This window comes from Apium graveolens, chromosome 6, assembly GCF_009905375.1.
Source record: "Apium graveolens cultivar Ventura chromosome 6, ASM990537v1, whole genome shotgun sequence".
NCBI classification, from domain to species: Eukaryota; Viridiplantae; Streptophyta; class Magnoliopsida; order Apiales; family Apiaceae; genus Apium; species Apium graveolens.
In genome coordinates, this window is record NC_133652.1 from 17,768,492 (window position 1) to 17,789,407 (window position 20,916).

Consider the following 20,916-nt stretch of genomic DNA (forward strand, 5'->3'; position numbering starts at 1 on the left):
CATCTTGAAAAATGACTGTGAGCAAAACTTTGTACATTTTTGTTATTTAAAGCACTTTTCAGTAATATCTACTTTCTCTTAAAGTTATATTTTTTAGGGTGTTTTGTTATCATCAAGTAACTCTTAATTTATGGCTATAATTCCAGTAGACATAAATTGGGGGAGATTGTTGTGTATATGTTGTGTACTTGATGATTTCATGAACAAAACACCTTAGTAGATTTTACTTAGTGAAATAATGTAGCACTCGACGGATAAGATCTATACTCCCGACGGATGACTCATTATAGTCCCGACGGATGATGACTTATTATCCATCGAGTGAGTAGCTTATGTAACAATAAGTCTGTAGCACATTTCTGCATTCACCATTGTATAGATTCTGTAAGTAGTATTCAAGTCATGTTGACTTTAACTAGATATGCAGAATAGGTTGATAAATTGTACATAGATGATGTCTTGTAATTCTGCATAAATGAAATCAAGTCAAGTGCCAGTTTGCTACCCGACGAATAACCTACAATGAAGTCAACGGATGATCAAATAGACAACCCGACGGATGATCAATAACTCGACGGATGATCATAAACTCGACGGATAAAGAATTTAAATATCAGTTGACAGTGACAACACAGTCACATGCGTCGAGTGGATGCAAATAGAATGTGGTAGCCTATTCAACTGGGTTTTCGAGAACAAAGAAGCATTACCATTTCCATGCTATTATGAAGATATTCAAATATGCTGGAATAGAGTAATGAAGTAGCATTGTAATAAATTAGATAGTTTTTGTTTTATTATCTTGTCTTATTACTTTGTAATCTTGGTGATATATAAACCAATAAGTAGCAACTAAGACACTATCGATCTAAGCAAGAAAGCAGAGAAACATTTGTAAGCAGGATTCTTAGCATTTCTCTGTAGTCTTAGATGTTCAATTATTGTAAGCAGTTGTGAGCATTTCTGCACACAGAGTTCTCTCGATATATAATATATATCTATGGTGGAATCATTCAAATCCACCAGAAAGTTTTTAAAGACTTTTGTTTTTAATTACTTGTGTTTTGATTCACTTAAGTTTTTATTCCGCATTGTGCTAATCAATACACTTATATTTATATTTGAGTTAGAACACTTTATTTCAAGAAAAAGTTTCAAGAATTCCATTCAACCCCCCTTCTGTAATTTTTGTCATATTGTTAAGGGACTAACATTGTTCAGTTCCTTTTTCACTTTTATCATCTCCATAACCTAAGCCCTCTTTCCAGTTTCCACTACTTAATAAATTCTGAGTTGTTCTGCCAAAGTTAGTCCAAGTCCTGATAATCTCTTTTTTTCTTTTTCTAACTCAGTTTTTAGAGATTGATTCAATTTTAACACTTCATCTCTAACATAAAAAGCATCATCTCTTTCTTTCTGAGTTTGATGGAACATAACTAACTCCTTTTCTAAATAGTTATTCCTTTTCTTATAAGCAAGATTTTCAGAAGTTAATCTTTCACATGTTCAAGTTTGATCTCTGTAGCTAATAAACATGGTTTTAAGATATAATCTCAACTCAGTAATATCATCAGTATGAAAAGCATAAGTTGTTTGAGGTACCTTCAATTCAGCAGTTTCAGGGCTGCCATCAGCATTTGCCATTAAAGCATAATTCACCTCATCTTCAGAATCTAAAGAGTTTGTCCAGCTTTTCTTCTTTGTGACAAGTGTCTTGCCTTTATCACTCTTTCATTTCTTGCAGTCAAGAGATATATGGCCTCTTTCACCATAATTATAGCATTTGACATTTGAGTTGTCTCCTCTATCAGACTTTGCATTTTTGCCTTCATACTTTCTGAACCCCTTCTTATCAGAACTTCCACCTTTCCTGGAAAACTTCTTTCCCTTTTTGAATTTCCTGTAGGCTATTTTTGTAATTCCCTTCACCATAAGAGCACACAATTTCATCATCTCTTCATCAACATCTATTTCAGGTAAATTTTCAATTTTTGAATCATCATTATCAGAACTTGATGATTCTGAATCAGACTTTATGATGAGAGCCTTTCCTTTGCCTTTCCATCTCAAGTTCATAAGTCTTGAGCATACCATAAATTTCATCAAGAGTAGTTTCATCAAGAGCATAGTTGTCTCTTATAGTAGTAGACTTCAAATCCCAACTCTCAGGAAGAGCTAAAAGAAAGTTTAGATTTGAATCTTCAAGATCATATTCCTTGTCCACCAGTGACAGATCATTCAAGAGTTTGACAAACCTGTCATATAAGTCAGTTAATGATTCATCAGCTTTTGAGTCAAAGTGCCCATATTCTTGAGTGAGTATAGTCCTCCTGTTCTTCTTGATTGCATCAGTTCCCTGGCATCTTGTCTCCAAAGCATCCCATATCTCCTTTGCAGTCTTGCAATGAATTACCCTATTTGACATGACATTATCAATGGCACTATGCAGCAAATGCCTTACCTTTGCATCCTGGGCAATGGATGAGATATCTTCAGCTGTATACTCACTTTTCTCCTTTAATATGGTCTTTGCTGGCTGATCTGCAACTACAACAAAGAGCTTAGTTGGCTTATGCGGTCCTTCATTAATTATGTCAAGGTATTCTGGATCTGTAGCTTCCAGAAACATAGCCATCTTCACTTTTCATATGGGATACTCAGAAGGTCTCAGTATTGGAACCCTAATAATCTCATATCGACTGTGGATTTGAGTGTTTTTAGTTTTTTCAGTTTTAGTGGGCTTGGTTGGAGTTTCTGCTTCTGTAGACATGATTGTTTAGATCTTTACTGTATGTGTGTTAACATATAAGCTCTGATACCAATTGTTAGGTCACACAATACTGTAGAAGGGGTTGAATACAGAGTTTATTACAATCAAATCGATTTCGAACACAAGTAACAGTAAACAGATATATTCAATATAATAAACTCTGTTACAATGGAACTTTTCTCTCTCAGTGATGAACAAATATCACTAAGAGCTGCTAGGTTACAATGTATGATCTTCTCGATAATGATAACACATATAGTGTAAACCTATGTCTATGTTTATATAGTACACAGTTACAAGATAACTTCTAATTGATATGGAATATAATTTTGTCTCCTAAAATATATCAATCAGATATCTTATACAAGTCTTCTTATCTTCTAACTCTTTCCATGCATATCTTCTTTTGTTTTAGTCTCGATCTTCTATCCTGTAAATCAGCTTCCTTCCTTAACTGTAAGTCCTCCCGCACTTAAGTTCTGATATGACCTTAAGTTCTGATATCTATCTTCTGACTTACAGTAAGTACTGATTCCAGTAAGTCCTAATATTTCCTGTTTGTTAAGATCTGAAAACTAAACATGAAACATATTAGACATGACATCTCAAATATATCTAACATATAGTGGTAGTCTGTAATATTTTAGTAATTTAATATATGTTTATATCTTTAGATATAGTACTCCATATGTCCCCAAGACGTTTACCTTGGTGATGAGAGTTTGACAAGCATTTTAAGGCTCCTAAAAGATGTAGTTTCATGAATTATTTTTAAAAAAAATTTATGAATAATAATTTAACGTTTAAATTTTTATATACAAAAAAAACTTAAAAATAAGTTATAAAACTATTTTTGTAAGAAAAATATCTTGTGAGAGTTGTTTGATTTAATACCAAATTCACATTATTACAACATTATTCTATTTTTTTTGTTTATATATATAGTTGTTTCATAATTCTATTAGAGTGAATGGGTTTATAATATTGATTTTGGGTCGGTAAGAGTTTCATGAAGGAGTTGTGATTAGTGATTTCATTTGGTTTTTGAAAGTGTCGTTTGGTAAAATATTGATATGTAATTTTTTATTGTTTTTAGTACTTTATGATCAGTTTACTAATTTGATTATATTGAATTATTTATTTTTTTATTTCTCAACATTTTAGTACGGATCGGGATGCCTCTTCCTAATAATTTTGATTTTGAGCTTAGTACCCCACCTAAAAAGTCACAGACGTATATGAACTGATTTTATGCATTTGTTTACAATGTATATACATCTGTTCTGATCAGATTTTTAAAAAAATATGCGTCCTTCCTATAACATACGTATATAATTCAGACATTATCCAACTCCTCCATATGCATCTAGCAAACTCAGACACATATAAGTTTTCTTATAAGACATATATTTTTTTGTACTAATTATCACTATATTTTAATAATGCTATAGAAAATTGACAAAATACTAATAATCAAATCTAAACCTAATGTTAGTGACTAAAAAAAATCCGGACCTAACATTATTGAGTAAAACAAAAAAAAAATTATAGTTGAGTGGTAAGTTTCTAAATACACAATAAGATGCGTGACGAAAAAATTCATTTTCTCAAAAATAAATAAAGAAGAATCCCATCTTTGAGATTTGAAATCAAACATATGGCGTACAAACAGTTAGTCTACAAACCTTATGTAAAATTAAAACTACTGTAGCTGTTCTTAATCACACATAATCATCAATTTGCAAAACTCAATCCAGAAAATTATAAAATCATACAATTTGTATAATAAAAACGCATACCTCCGTTCACGATTTTGTATATATTGTTGCACAATTTATTAACATATCAATCTCCTGTGCACACCAAAACATATAATTAGATAACGGAAATGAGAGATTATAAATAGAGACGACGAAGAAGAAAACATTAGAAAAAGAAGCCTCCGTAACAATTACCTAATGAAAACTCTTGGAAGCAGCTCTGTAGCATGACCTCAAAGGAAGTGAAACATCAGGAGTAGTGGTTTCTCTCACATTAAAAAACTTGATGTTAAACAGAACCATCTTATATTAGTATATAACATTGGTACACACCATTAGTGTACAAACTCTATGTAAAAACAAAAGAATTTGTGAATTATAAAGCTAAACAGATACACTGATTCACGACATTATAAATACTGTTACATGATTAATCAACACATCATCCTAAACTGCATAAATCAAAAAAACAAACATATAAAATTAATATGTTCAGAAGTATAACTTTGAATTTGATGTAAGACTAAAAGTATAGTGCGGGTTATTTTGAAATCAAAACATATTGTAATATTGAAAATTATAGATTTCGTGATGTTATAACGACCGCTAAATTTGTTAAGAAAGTTATAGGATTGTGGTCGAACCTGTTATAAAATTTCTATATGTACCAAATTATTTAACCTGCAATAAATTTCAACAAAATTAAAAGCCTCAAATACAATTCGTCAAACCTGATTTGAGCATAGTCAAACACATAATATGTGAAATCTCAACACTCATATAAAAGCCTCAAAATAAAAGATTCAAGAGCTCTTACAAATCTACAATGCAACATTACATAAAGATTTAATATTTATATTTATGTTCTTAATCATAACAGTCTCATACATAACATGTGTAAATGCAGTTATCAACTAAACGTACATGATGACCACAAACATATTTGTATTTAGTTAAAATAAAATTTAAGAATCAAATCTACTATGCAGAGAATCAATATAAGAAAAAAGATAATAAAAACAAATTCATCTTATCCAAGGATCATACAAAAGATCATAAACAGTAATCTTACAAATTAAAACGTCATAGATAACTTTAGTCTTTACAGGAAACCTATTTTGATATCATTTCCCATTTGTTCTGTAGAGTGAAACAAACAAAGAAAGTCAAATATTTTTCTTTAAAACAAAACAAACACATACTGGATATGCAGATAAATATGTACAAACATGTATTGATAAATTGCAGGAAGAGGAAGAAAAACAAAAATAAAAAAATAAATAAGAAGAATCCCATCTTTGAGATTTGAAATCAAATAGTTGGCGTACAACAGCTAGTCTACAAACCCATATGTAAAATTAAAACTTAGTGTAGCTATTCTTAATCACACATATTCATTAATCTGCAAAACTCAATCCAGAAAATTATAAAATCATACAATTTGTATAATAAAAACACATACCTCCGTTCACGATTTTGTAAATACTGTTGCACAATTTATTAACATATCAATCTCCTGTGCACACCAAAACAAATAATTAGATAACAAAAAAGAGAGATTATAGCTAGAGACGAAGAAAAAGAAAATGCTAGAAAAAGAAGAATTCGTAATGTTTCGAACCTGTTATGGATTTGATTGGTTCTTATATCTTTATAAATAATCATAAGACAATTTAAGTAATCAGTTGAAAAAGTAAAAATTAAAAAGCAATACCTTACGATTTCATGTTATAAATTTTGATGGAGTTTTAATACATGAGCAGAGACTGTAATTGTGATTGAGATCGAGAAGATATAGAGATATCTAGGGAGAGAGAGAGGGAGAGAGAGAGTGAGAGAGAGAGATGTAACAGATATGTAACATATAGGAGATAATTATGTACAATTTGATTTTTGTAATATTTTCCATAGATAGATTGTTTTTGAAATTCAAAATTAGGCAATTAATAATTAAGATGGGTCAATTGAAGTTAATTGGATATTTCATTGATATAGCAAATTATATTGGATTCGAGTCAAGGTAAATTTTTGTATCTGTGGGTAAAATAAGGAGTAGTTATTAAGATATTTAGATTTAGATGTTGGGTACAAGTTGAACTGAAAACCGGACCTAAGGCCTCCCGGGTATGTACATATTGGGCTTGGTTCTTGGATAATTCAAATTCAATCACAGTGTCATAGGGCGTCCCGCCCAACTAGGCAATTTTTACAATGGGCCGACCCGCCCAACTAGGCAATTTTTCTCAGTCATCACTTTCCCTAACCCACCCTTAGTTTGATTCTTAGTCGTCGCCTGAATTGAAACACACTTGTTCCGCCATTACAATTTGCCGAAGCAAAACCTAAATATTAATAATAAATACATCGTATACATAGAAAAGAGCTAAGCAAGTGTAAGAAAAAGAGGAGAGATATGTCTAGTTGTGAAGTGGAAAGTGTGTTCATAGGAGCTGGTTGCAACAGAATTGTTAATAATGTTTCATGGGGTGCTTCTAATCTTGTCTCTTTTGGTGCCCACAATGCTGTCGCTATTTTTTGCCCCAAGGTACTTTCTTTATTACCGAGTATTTGTGTTCTGTAGTATTTATGTTTGCTTATGTCTGTTAAATGTTGTGTTTTTTTTCATATGCAGAGTGCACAGATATTAACAACACTCCCAGGTCACAAGGCTTCTGTTAACTGCACTCATTGGCTTCCTTCTACTAAATTTGCTTTTAAAGGTGCCGACTACTAAAACAATCTCATTTTCGATTTTTTTTGTACTGTGTGTTTTCTTGTTCTAAAGTTTGTAACTTTATCATATTCACTTGTACATAAAATACAAATAACCTAACCTATAATTTGAATTTATTATGTAATCAATTTGCCAAGGATTAATATTGATGCTGAAACGTTAGAAGTGTGTGATCCTGCAAATTTAGTTATGATTGCTAAATTAGTTACTTCCCTTTAAGAAAATGCAGTGTGTGAGTACAGTTTTAGATTAAGAGTCGCGCTATTGAATAGTATTTTTGTGTTTGCAGCAAAACATTTGGATCGTCATTTTCTTCTGTCTGGGGATGCTGAAGGTGCCATCATACTCTGGGAGTTGACTCTCACAGGCAGAAAGGTGCGTATTTTAATAACAGCATCCAGGGTTTGCATAAGAATTTGTTCTTTGAAGACCTGTTGGAGTGTTTTGATGTAGCATTTTTGTAGTCGAGAATGTTAAATCATTGTATTTTTTATTAGGTGTTTTAACTAGTTTTGTCTTAATCATATTTCATAACTATGAAATATTGAGATGTTCAAGTGTTCTTATATGGTCATCTTTGTATTCTTCTAAAGAATTGAATATAGCATTGGAAATACATAGTTACGCTTGCGTCCGCTCGCTCCTGCTACTGAAGTAAAGGGATAAACCATCACTTAAGAGATTTATGAGAGATAAATTGTTTTGATTTAAGGCGAAGCCTGTCTTTGCTGTTACGGATCTCTTTCGAATATCGACCTTGAAGGAGACAATACACTAAGGAATAGTATTTCTTTTCCTCTCTGGAAGATATGTTGTTACTAAATATATTCAAGAGGGTGTCTCATACCTGTCCAGAAACAAAATTAAGTCAGGAACCTTTGTTATCTTTTGTATTTAATCTTAGGGAGACCGAGGTGTCTTGAAAGGACAGTTAATTCATAACAGAAAAATAGGGTGTGAAGTGGAATATTGGCCTTTGAGCTATCAGATTTACATAAAGGAGAACAGTGTAGAATGTCAGAAATTAATTAATATAAGTGGTTAAGGATTTCTTGGTTGCTTACCTGGCCTATCTTACTGTCAGAAGAGTGGTAGGAGCTTTTACTTTAGAACTATAAGGAAAAGTCAGTGGAGATAAAATGTTAGTCTTCTACTCTTGTTTAATGTGGAACGCTGAGGAGGAGAAAAAAATTGTGGAATATTCAGGAGGTAAAAATAGTGAGTATGAGGAGACGAAGACTGCATCAGAATGTGGAGTTTTGTTTTTTACATTGTCATTTTACATGAGACTTTCATGATGGGTGTGGCTAAAGACCATGTACTACATTGTTGTGCTTCTGTCACCTTTTAGATCTGGGGAAAACCATTTGAAGCTAATTATCCTAGAAATACTGTGTGTATATCTTTCTTTTATAGCGCAACTCCTCAGTCTTTACTATAGGTAGACATTACCTTCTTTACGAAGAAACCTGTACAAATGGTAGCCAGAAAGCGCAATTCAACACTAAAATGTGTTTAAATTTTATTGTTCAGTATTTTTTGTAGTCAGCAAGTTCTATGTGTGTTAGTTGAGATAATACGTCACCCACTTGCTCCATGATTAAAGTCGAAGATTCCCTATCTAATACTTACGACTTTCTATTTTTATATTATATTTAACTCTTTTCAGCTCTGCGCAAATTAAACACATCTGATAAACTTGGTAATACTGAGAAGATTTCTACTGATAATTTTTTTTTCTGTGGTATTTAATTAGACTATATAAGTGACTAATCAGATTAAAGCTTTATTATCTTTACTGCAGAGTTTAAATTGTATCTCATAGATAGCTATCTGAAAACTATTTTAATGTGGTATTCCTACGTGTAGAACACTCCCATATGTATTTTCAGGGTTTTTGTTATAATTTCTTTGTAATGTTATTTTTTCACTAATGTCAGCAGCCTTAACTTCCCTTTTGTGTTTGTAGTGGAGGCTTGTTTCGCAAATACCATCTCACAAGAAAGGAGTTACTTGTATTACAGCATATCTGATTTCTGATATTGTTGCTGTGTTTGCTTCCACCTCCTCGGATGGTAAAGTTAACTTGTGGGAGATGGTCCTTCCATCTGTAGAAGGAGGTGAGTAAAATGTCCGGACAGTTCTAGTTTAATGCTTATCATATTATTATTGAAATTATGTTAATTCAGCTGCTATTAACATAATCTCACCACCGAAACAATAGTAGTCAATATCTTTTTGGTTTCTTAAATTCTTGAAAGTAGTAGAAGCTGGAACCATTGTAGTCAAATATGGATTACTTTCTTCAACTTGTTAGTTGGAATATCATTACTTTTTTTTATAAAGCTGAAGAATTTAGCTGTAGGATAAATTATCCTCTATTATAGCTTGTACTGACTGAATGTCCTTTTTTTATTTGGTTTAGGTGAATGTAAGTTTTCCTGCTTGGATTCCCTTCATGTGGGTTCCAAATCTATGGTTACCCTATCTCTAGCAGAATTGCCAGGAAACACAGGGCACTTAGTTTTGGCAATGGGGGGATTAGATAACAAAATTCATCTCTACTGTGGTGCGAAGACAGGAAATGTATGTGACCTTGGCCATTGTCATTTGCTTTTATTATTTTTTTTCGTTTCATCATTCCCTACTTTAAACATTTGTCTTCTTGTATATTCATTTAGTTTCTTCATGCCTGTGAGCTGAAAGGCCATACTGATTGGATCAGAAGTTTGGATTTTTCTTTACCTGTATGCACAAATGGTGAAGCTAATACTCTTCTACTAGTTAGTTCATCCCAAGATAAAGGCATACGCATCTGGAAGATGGTTTTACATAATTCTCTGAGCAAGCAAGAAGGAACAACTTTGGCTTCTTACATAAAGGGTCCAATTTTTGTGGCTGGCTCATTCGCTTATCAGATATCATTGGAATCTCTTCTCATTGGGCATGAAGATTGGGTGTATTCAGTGGAATGGCAACCCCCCTTTTCCATTCAGGGAAACACATGTTATCAATCTGAGAGCATATTATCTGCATCTATGGACAAAACAATGATGATCTGGCAACCTGAGAGGACTACAGGTATCTGGACGAATGTGGTAACTGTTGGAGAGTTAAGTCATTGTGCACTAGGCTTTTATGGTGGACATTGGAGCCCAAATGGAGATTCAGTTTTAGCACACGGCTATGGTGGATCTTTCCATTTGTGGAGAAATACTGGCGTTGACTTTGATAATTGGCAACCACAGAAAGTTCCTTCTGGACACTTCGCAGCAGTGACTGACATTTCTTGGGGTGGTGATTACATGTTGTCTGTCAGTCATGATCAGGTGATTTGTGGTCTAGTACACCAATATTATTCTATTTAAAAGTAATCAGGGATGTATTTTCATACTAGTATAATGTTAAGATATTAGATATAGCAATTTACTTTTAATTTATATTTCTGCAGACAACAAGAATCTTTGCGCCATGGCACAAGGATCCAGATATGGAGGAAGGAGAGGCCTGGCATGAAATTGCTCGCCCTCAAGTTCATGGTCACGACATAAATTGTACAACACTTATTCGTGGGAAAGGTAACCACAGGTTTGTGTGTGGAGCTGAGGAGAAAGTTGCCAGAGTTTTTGAAGCTCCTCTATCATTCTTGAAAACATTGAACCATGCTACCTTGGAAGGAACTGCTAATTTTGAAGATACACAAGTAGATATGCAGGTTTTAGGTGCTAATATGTCTGCTCTTGGGTTATCGCAGAAACCTATCTATATTCAAAGTAAGCTTGACTCTTGTTAACGGTCAACACTGTGGATTATCTATACTCTTGTTAAATGTTTACGTATATCAAAATGCATCGGCAGTTCCTTGTAACTTGATGAACCGATAATATAGCAAAAAAAAACTTGATGAACCTGTAAAGTAATTAATTTTCCTGCTTAGATAATACAGAGTTGATACATGGACCAAACTACTTATACCGAGTTGCTTACGTGGCTAGTTTTAAAACATGGAGTATTTGGTCTAGACATATAAAGACAGCTATATATAAGACAACCCAGTATCCAAAGTCGAAAAAAACAGTATTTAAAAAGTACACAATCATTTTTTACTAGTCAGTGTTTATAAAATAATTCTTTCAATTTCCTTTGGTAGAGGTTTAGTAGGTCAAGGTAATAGTTTACAATCAGGATGATGGTCAACTAAGACCTCTGTAAATTCTAGTTGTTTCTCTTGTAATGAGCATGTTTGGTATTTGAAAAGGGAATATCTTTTCCATCAAGTCTCTCTCCCTCTCATTGAGCGCTTTTTCTTTCTGTTACCCTCTCTCAACTATTTTCTGTCCCTAAACTTCTCTGCAAATCTTTCTCGAACTGTGTTTTGAGATGCAGTAAAACTAGTTCCTGACAAACTGAATGTTCTAACTAATACAAGTGGATACTGTTGGGTCGTGCTTGTAAGAATTAGCTTTATAAGGTGAATACAAATGTAGTTGAAGGATATGGTTGATGTAAGGAAAATGAAATTAATTTTCAACTTGTTCAGAAATATCTATCTTCTAGCTTGATGTTAATTATAAAATGGCTTATTTTTGTCTTGCAGCTTCACAAGAGACCCCGAACAGAAATGGTAGCGAAGTTCTCGACACTCTTGAAACTATTCCAGATGCAGTTCCAGTTGTGTTAACTGAACCACCCATTGAAGAACAACTAGCATGGCATACGTTATGGCCTGAGACCCACAAACTTTATGGTCATGGAAATGAGCTTTTTTCTTTGTGTTGTGACCATGAAGGCAAACTTGTTGCTTCGTCATGTAAGGTATGTGAGGGGTTCTTTTTTTTTTTTTTCTTTGGGTCATATAATAAATTTATCTATGATGTGACATTATCAAATATTTATCTGTATCGCATTTTTGAAACTAGGATTGCAACAAAAAGAATTCTTTGATTAGATTGTAGAATCAAGTGCTGTTGCCATTGGGCATGGAGAGGGTGTTCATTAGCATTTTAACCATAAAAATTTAATATTTACTCGGAAAGAAATAACGGTTTTTTTATGCTTTACCTACATTCCGGGAAATTGAAGCCGGGTCATGAGTTGTAGAGTGAATATGACACTATCCGCTATATTGTAGTTTAGCACTTCTGGTCAATGAGGATTGAACCAGAGCATTTTCTTCGAAAACAATTCATAGTAATAACAGGTTCTGTCCAGTCCGCATGACTTCTGACGTTGAAGAATATGGATGGAATTGTCTGGCCTTGTAGATTTCTCCCTCTAATGAGCGTTGTATATTTTCACTCTAATAGCAATAGTACGTGTCTTCTGGATGAATAGTATCTCCAGTATTGCCTACTTATAGACTGTATACTCTTGCAGGCCCAGTCCGTAGCAGTAGCAGAAATATGGCTCTGGCAAGTGGGTTCGTGGAAACCAGTCGGTCGTCTACAGTCTCACAGCTTAACAGTAACAAGGATGGAGTTCTCCCATGATGACAATTTTCTTCTGGCTGTCTCGAGGGATCGCCATTTCTCCATTTTCTCCTTCAAGAAAACAGGTTGCTATACTTTTTTTCTCCTCGTGCCTGCACCCTAGGTCTGTCATAGTCAATTGTTCTGCCAAAGATATCACAGACTCTTGGGTTGCCTACATAAGTACATATTCAGGGAACAAATAACAAAAATATAATAGTATTAGAATTGGTAGTAACAAATATCTCATGTTTTACTAGCATACAGTTAACTTGCTTTTGTAATAACCAAATTTGTTACCTGTGGGAAAAAGAAACTGTGCTCGCCAAATTTAGCAGTATTACCTTCACCGCTATACTGTTTTTTAAAAGTTCAACATTCAGCCTGCTGTTATTTTATAAGAAAATTTTCTTTTGAGAAAAATAAAAGCAAGAAATTTAGGGTAAGTAATGCACTTGTATTTTTTCCCGACTAGCACAAAATAACAGTTTAAAACGATATTCCTGAATCACAAATTATATTGTTATTTCTACGAAGTCGGAATTTATTCACAAGTCATGTCAGGGGAGGGTCTTTAGAACCTAAAATAGCTGGAGGAGATTAATGGTTAACAAGTTCCTTGATGAGTCCTTTGTATTCTAGGCACAGATGAGATCAGCCACCAGCTTTTAACCAGGCAAGAGGCACACAAGCGAATAGTATGGGCATGTTCTTGGAATCCATATGGTCACGAATTTTGCACAGGCTCAAGGGACAAGACTGTGAAGATATGGGCCGTAGAGAAAGGATCTTCGGTCAAGCTTCTAATGACTCTACCATCGTTCAAAAGTAGTGTGACTGCCCTATCTTGGGTTGGTCTTGATCGGCAGCGGAATTATGGATTTCTTGCTGTTGGAATGGAAAATGGTCTCATTGAATTATGGAGTATTTCTGTTCAAAGAAATGATGATGGTATTGCTTTAGCGCCAACTGTTACGCGCATTAAACAGTTTGATCCATTAATATGCCATGTTTCGTCTGTCAATCGTTTAGCATGGAGACACACCGAGAAGAGGGAAGATTGTAGAAACATAGAGCTTGCTTCTTGCGGTGCTGATCATTGTGTAAGAGTTTTTAACATAACTGTAGTATGAGTTAAAGCCAGGTTTTTTTTCTGTATTATGAATTTAGCAAAAATAATCCCTTTTTATGTAGGTTTTTCTGTTGGTTAATACATATTTTGATTCACCTGCAATGGTAGACAATTTGATTACATGTAGTAACTTGGTAATCTAGCAGCATAATCAATGGAAAAGGTCATAAGAAAATACCAGTTGTCAACTTGGCATCCTAACTTATTTTTGGTTAAATTGTCATCTCGACTTGGTTTATATGTATGATCGGATGGAGTTGGTTAATATATGTGTAGCGAGTTGTATCATGTTGCTCTTTAATCGTTTGCTTATTCATTTGGATCTGAATATTATCTGTATAATTAATAATTTACTAATCCGGCAAAATCTTGAAATTCTTTGATTTAGCCTCCATTCTGCTACTCTCATATGTTTTCTTTCTCTTGCTTGCCTGATTTCCTTGGTTTCTTTTTAGTATTTGCAAATCTGCAGGAGAGCAAGTCTGCACAAAAGGAATAGACGTTATGTAAAATCAGAGAATGCTAGAGAGAGTTGTGTCAACCTTTTTGGGTGGCTCAACTCAACAATATCATGTTTGATTTTGGTACTTTGATTTTATATTTATTCAAGTTTGATTATGGTACTCATTTTTATATCTATTCGCCTATCAATTAAATTGTAGTGGGGTCATTTTTGATGCGACGCCACCAAAGTTTGAAATAATTTCATACGAGTATGAAGATTTTCAGCAAAAGATAACGTAATTTATTGATAGCTTGGAATATACTGTAACCGTATTTAGTACCCTTTTTATATGTCTCGTTATTATTTTTTCTGTGGTAGTGTGTGTTAATAGTCTAATTAAGTACACAATATCTGTTTGATTTTTTTGCTGTTTCAGGTGATTTTATTACTTAATAGATTTTACCATGTTAATCATCTGTCATGTAATTCTTTTCAAGTGCTAATAAAGTTATTCGTTTCAACTTTTTTCAGATTCTTATAATATCTTGGAATATTACTTTCTTTTATGAAATATGCATTTTAACAAAAAGGAGCTGGCATTTAGTATTGGCAATAATATGTATTATAATTTATAAGTAATCTAGCAAAATAATCTAAAAAACTAAAAGAAAGAAATGTATATATTTCAACCTCTTCAATCCAATTGAGGTTATTTTGAAAATATGAAACCTCAAAAGAAATAAGAAAGTGTAATAATACTCGTATACATTACAACTTTACACTAGCAAATAATCTTCTAGTCTTTGATTGATTGACAAAAAGAGGAAGAGATAAAAGAGAAAGGGATCACTCTATCACTTATCAGGCTGGTAGGATCACAGGTCTTTATCGAGTTAATTACAAACCAGGACAAAAAGTTACGACTGATTGTAGTGAAATGTTAGATCCAGAAACGTGGAATCTACTCGGCACTGGTACTGTTTTTTTTCAGTTTACTTACGAAGTTAAAACCACGTACGAGTTTCAATTGTATTTTAAATCCACATCAACCATTAGTTAAACATAACCTGTAACATTAAAAATTTGTTTTGTAGTAATTCTTAAAACAAATACAGTACTGACAAAGAATCCGAATAAGGGCAGCCAAAAAGCCGTGCCGAATGCCGATTCCCCCATGAGGCCATGACTAGACTTCAATTTCAACGGTTTTATAGGGGGGGGGGGTACTAGTACTAATAGTGATATCTTTATATATACTCCTACTATCTTATTAAGATTAAAAAATTGTGTTTTAAGAGTATCATGGATAGACTTGTACTACTATGGTTGAAGTTTAAATATAAATATAGTAAACTTGTTGTATAGTTGATGTTCTTTGTGTTTATCTGATATTCGATCATTAACAAAACTTTCTTCTTTAATTAAATTGTGGAGAACCTGCTGCTTTTTTCGAACTCGTTTAAATATTTCACGGTTTTTGGTTTACCTCGAATTTATATGACCCCGAGAATTTTGCGCACTAATACGAACTTTTAAATAGTAAAAAGTTTACTAAAAATAGTAAAAAAATCATATGCGGATTTAATGATAAACAGACCATAAACTATGAATAGGTCTCCCAAGTGGATAGACTTTGAAAGCCAAAAAACAAGAACCTGTGGTTGCGTGTGTGTTTGTGGACATACAGGACATAAGACCAGAAAAGCAGGGGTGGGAGTAGTAATGCTAGAATTTTGCACACATAGCAATATAGCATATTTGGTGGAAATTATACTGCAATAGAAAGTGACCGAAAAAATAGCAATAATTGTATACTTAAATTGGGATCTTGAACCTGATAGCCCAAACAAACAGAGTCAGGATCACAACTCCAAACAAACACTTCCCATAAACAAATGCATTGGGAACAACTGCTATTACCACAAAATCTGTTAGAGCACCTAACTAACACTACCTACCAATTGTAGAAAGATATGGTTCTGTCTTTGTGATACAACAAGATGTTTGACAACATAAAACTACACTAAATCTTCTGCAATTGCAAGGCCGCACCGCAAATTTGATGCATTTATTATCATGATTCATGTCCAGAAACCCGAACAGGAAATATATAATATATATTTGAGTTTGAACTTTTACAGTATGATCACAGATCCCAGAAACACTTGTATGTCCACAGACAATAAGACAATATAACATACAATGGAATGATAGAAAGGAAAACGTAAGTTCACAGAAGCTATAACAGACACATTACACAAACCAATACAAGGTAGCTAGAAATTGACGATGTATAACATAAAATTAAGATGGCCATACCCAATGCTGCAAAATTTGTTCTTCAAGACTGCCCCCCTGCTAGAGCTATGAAGTTCTAGTTTGCTGCTTGTTGCTATCAGTGGGAAGAGGAGCAGCAGATTCAGGTGAATTCGATGTTGCATTCTGGTACTGAGCAGCCAACTGGGGTGCCATAGCCTGAGTATAATACATGTGGGCTTGTGAAGGATCAGCAAATTGATAAGCATAATTGGCGGTAGTCGCCAAAGCTGGAGTATTTGACTGAGAAGGATGATGAATCTGCGGAAAACCAGCATATTGTGGCTGATGTTGATTGGCAGGGACCTGAACATATGATGGAGTTGATGTAGTCTCTGTTCGGTACACACCTGCAGCCATTTCAGATTTAGGAACAGGAGGATTCCTCGTTGCATTGTACGCTGCTGCAGCAGGAGGGGTTTGTGGCCCGCTAGATTGTGTGGTGATGGCAGCTTCGCTATAGCCCTGCTGTTGCACAGGCATGTTAAATGCTTGAGGCTGTCCAGCAGGAACATAGTAAACAGGGTATTGATGATCCATCGCGGGATGGTGTGATTGCTGGGAAGGGTACATGTGGTAGTAAGACCCCATAGGCACTGCCCCGGCAGGGTGTTGTTGGATATACTGTCCACCAGCTTGAATAAATTGCGGTTGTTGCTGCAATTGTGGCTGTTGTTGCTGAATTTGTGGATGTTGCTGCACCATTTGGGGATGTTGCTGCATTTGGGGATGTTGCTGCATCTGGGGATGTTGCTGCATCTGGGGATGTTGTGCTGGCAATATATAGCCCGAATCATGAAACTGTTGCTGCATCTGAACTCTTGAATTTGATTCTGCAATCTTTTGTTCAGGATTAGCAGACCCCCTACTCTGCCCAGACTGAATTTGGATGGTTGGATCTTGATTATAGATCATAGGTTTTTGACGAGACAATTGATTTATTACACCACAATCACTGTATAGATAATCAACAAATTAATTCAGAGTTGTTTTAGCAGATATGCATACATATAATCATACTAACCTATTAGCACAGTGAACTAGGATAATGTCACCCAGAGTAACTCGGTCAAAAAAATTCAGCCACGACATAATATTACGTAAGGGTGGTCTGTGTAGAAACCAAACCGCAACACCAATTTAAAAAAGTTGAGGTTATTGTGGTTCATTTGCAGTTTCACCGCGCATTTAGTACATACAATAAATTAACCGTAATATAATTAAATGCAGGCAAAATTCCAGTTTAGAACACAAATGTGGTCTGAATAATCATTTTTAAGACAAAAGTTTATTTGTTCAGACTAATCTCAACTTGCACAAAACAACAATCTCAGTATATAATGGTTATAAATTTGATCAGATTAAAATTGCACTTAAGAAAGAGTATCTTCTATAAAGGAGATGGCCAGATGTAAATGGGTGTGAGTGCTAAGAAAAAATAGCAGCTGAGGAAAATGGGAGTCAATAGGACTGGGTTTGGAGTGTTACTAAAAATCTAGTCTTTGGAGCGCTGGACAAAAATAGTGTTTTACGCTAGAAACAGCTAGTTTAAGTTTATATTTGATATTTATAAATATCATAGCATGTATAAAACAAAATGTTCTAATTCATGCTGATGATTGCAAAAAACACGGGTTCTATATAGAATTTTTGATCACCGCTCATTTGCGGTTCCAACCAATGGATGATTGTAAAAATCGCTTAATAGCTTGTTGCCAATTTCAGATGTGAAATTTATGTATTTGATCTTAATTTTAGTTCCCTGTTACCTCTATATGATCATTTTTGTGCATAAATTAGGTTGAACTTGTATGTCTATATTTATATTATATCTTACATGACTTCCCCAGATTCGGTTTGATAGTTGTTTAGTGACATACCCGTAGGCGCATCAACTGCTAGCAACCAAACCACATTTTGCTTGATTTAGTGACATAATGATAGGAGCATGAACCGCTAGCAACTAACCGGTATTTTGTTGATGACCACAAAAAAGTGAGGAGGTGGGTTGTGTATCGAATTGTGATAACCGTTTATTTGGGGTTCCATCCATTGGTTCCATCCAATGGATGATTGCGAAAAGCACGGGTTGCATATTGAATTTTGATAACCGTTAATTTGTAGTTCTACCGGATGGATAATTGACGCTTTTTGCCATCATCCATTGGTTGGAACCGCAAATGAGAGGTTATCAAAAATTCAAAAAGCAACCCGCGCTTTGCGCAATCATCCATTGGATGGAATAACAAATAAATAGTTATCACAATTCAATAAGCAACCACCCCGCTTTTTTAGATCATCAGCAAAATATGGTTTAGTTGATGCAGTTGATGCGCGTATCGTTACATCACTAAACAACTATCAAAGAGAATCTAGGGAAGTCATGTAGGATACAAACATAGACATACAAATTCAACCTAACTTATGCACAAAATTGATCCTACAGCGGAGACAGGGAACCAACTACATAACTTTGGTAGGCACAAAGATCAGACACATAAATTTCACATCTTAAATTGGCAACAACAAAGCAATCATCTTAACAATTAAGCACACACTATATCAAGAAAATAAAAGACAAATTAAAGAAACTTTCATATACCTCGAAACCGAATCGGGGGAAGCCAACTCAAATCCACCACCAGCAGCAGCAGCAGCTTGCTTAGTCGAAATCACAGCTTGAGCCTGTTGTTGCAACAGCTGCTGCTTCCTGTATCCCATAGACACACCTCCCTGATCCGATCTCTCGGATCTCTCGGATCTCTCATCATCCGAAACAATCCGATTCGAATAATCCCCAACCACCACAGGCGGCAACACAGACACCACAGGCGGAGCAAAGTGCTCCTCAATTCCAACCACCTTCCGCTGATCCTCCACCACATGAACTCTAATCGGAGGCAAATTAGCCAAAGAAGGCGACGAAGAAGCCGAACCAAACGACGACGTCGTATCAAGCATCGGAGAATCAGGCACCGAATGAACATCCTGATGAGCCTTACTCACAACATTTCCACTCAATTTAATCAAATTATTTTCATTATTAATATTATTTCCATTATTATTATTATTATTATTATTCGCCTCAACCGCTTCATCAAGTCCTAACAAACAATTCACCGAATTAGAATCTGACATCTGTCCCGTACTCGTTCCGTTCAAAGCGTTCAAAAACCAATCCTCCGACTTTGTGGAGTTTTCAAGTAACGATCCAATCGAATTCACCGACTCAGGCTTCGCCGGAAAAAGAAACAATCTCAACCGGCTCGATTTTCCGGCGCCGGAATTCTGACTCAGCCGATCATACTCATCGATCATGTTCTCCAAGTCTTCATCGGTCGTAACGGAAATCAACGAGTCCAAATCTTCGTTTGGAATTTGATATTTAAGATTGAATTTCGATAAGTCGTTGAGAAGCGATTTGGAAAGTTTTTGAATTAAATCGGAAAGTGACGATTGACGATCGACGACGATGATGCGTGTATCGCCGCCGACATAACAGAGTGATTTGTCGTGAGGACGTGGCACTATGTGACCACCAAAGCTACACATGAGCCTGAGTTTAGAAGTGAGTTGGAACGAGTCGGTGTAGGAATCGGTTGTGTGTGAACGAGGAGATGAGTTGACTGAGTCGGTGGGAGCGAGTTGGGGAGGAGCTAGCGGTTGCTCCATGGTTGTGAGTAGAGAGAGGTTGTGTGAGTTGGAGGCGGATGTTCTTATAGCTGGCCCGCCTGTCCTTGTTATTCTCCCCCTTTTATTTATTAAAATTAAAAAAATATCTAATTAAAATTAAATAAAGATATTTTAAGTACTACTCCCCTCCATATTATAATACTGTTTCCATTTTGACTTTTGTCATCGTTCACGTTAAACGATTGATTATTAATTTACGGTTAATTTATAAGATCAAACATAATTATGAGTAATTTTGTTGTATTCGTGTTTACGAGTACTTTAATACTGGAAAATTTTTATATTTAATATTAATATGAAATTAAAGATATTAACAATCGAAAACATGCATTGACAAATGTGTCCGACATAAATAGGAAAAGTATTTAGGGACAGAGGGAGTAATAGATTACGGATAGGTGTCATATTTTAACAAGGACCCGAAATACTATATTGAAAGATTGAAAAATATTTATTTTTACAAATTTATTTTGAATAATCATGCTCGTATACAAAATATATGTTTAAATCAATTTCAGGATTACCAAAAATTATATGATAAGCGGGAATCGTATAATGAACGAGAATCGAATCAAATTAAGGATAATAAAATATAAAA

General features: G+C 34.5%; 2 protein-coding genes across 3 annotated transcripts; one reads left to right on the plus strand and one right to left on the minus strand.

Moving 5' to 3' along the window:
- The first annotated feature begins 6,722 nt into the window (after positions 1 to 6,722).
- Positions 6,723 to 13,945, plus strand: LOC141667564 (elongator complex protein 2). Of its 2 annotated transcripts, none has more exons than XM_074474111.1 (10): positions 6,723 to 7,075; positions 7,163 to 7,250; positions 7,554 to 7,639; positions 9,234 to 9,384; positions 9,690 to 9,850; positions 9,946 to 10,593; positions 10,716 to 11,037; positions 11,862 to 12,079; positions 12,641 to 12,818; positions 13,381 to 13,945. In XM_074474111.1, the coding sequence occupies exons 1-10, from the start codon at positions 6,944 to 6,946 to the stop codon at positions 13,863 to 13,865; spliced, it is 2,469 nt and encodes an 822-aa protein (XP_074330212.1). In that variant the 5' UTR covers positions 6,723 to 6,943; the 3' UTR covers positions 13,866 to 13,945. The 2 variants fall into 2 exon arrangements, with proteins under 2 accessions (XP_074330212.1, XP_074330211.1); XM_074474110.1 differs by having other exon boundaries at positions 6,726 to 7,075; positions 13,375 to 13,945.
- A 2,454-nt stretch (positions 13,946 to 16,399) lies between these two features.
- On the minus strand, positions 16,400 to 20,356 carry LOC141663837 (uncharacterized). Its single transcript, XM_074469670.1, has 2 exons — positions 19,228 to 20,356; positions 16,400 to 17,580 (listed from the first exon to the last, which is right to left on the minus strand). The coding sequence occupies exons 1-2, from the start codon at positions 20,295 to 20,297 to the stop codon at positions 16,674 to 16,676; spliced, it is 1,977 nt and encodes a 658-aa protein (XP_074325771.1). The 5' UTR covers positions 20,298 to 20,356; the 3' UTR covers positions 16,400 to 16,673.
- Positions 20,357 to 20,916: the final 560 nt, after the last annotated feature.

Excerpts from the sequence above, each read along its gene's own strand:
- LOC141667564 (XM_074474110.1), top strand. The coding sequence starts at position 6,944 with ATGTCTAGTTGTGAAGTGGAAAGTGTGTTCATAGGAGCTGGTTGCAAC. Across the intron at positions 7,076-7,162 it reads TCGCTATTTTTTGCCCCAAG|AGTGCACAGATATTAACAAC; the intron begins GTACTTTCTTTA and ends TTTCATATGCAG. Across the intron at positions 7,640-9,233 it reads TGACTCTCACAGGCAGAAAG|TGGAGGCTTGTTTCGCAAAT; the intron begins GTGCGTATTTTA and ends TTGTGTTTGTAG.
- LOC141663837 (XM_074469670.1), bottom strand. The coding sequence starts at position 20,297 with ATGGAGCAACCGCTAGCTCCTCCCCAACTCGCTCCCACCGACTCAGTC. Across the intron at positions 17,581-19,227 it reads TCCCCCGATTCGGTTTCGAG|TGATTGTGGTGTAATAAATC; the intron begins GTATATGAAAGT and ends TTATCTATACAG.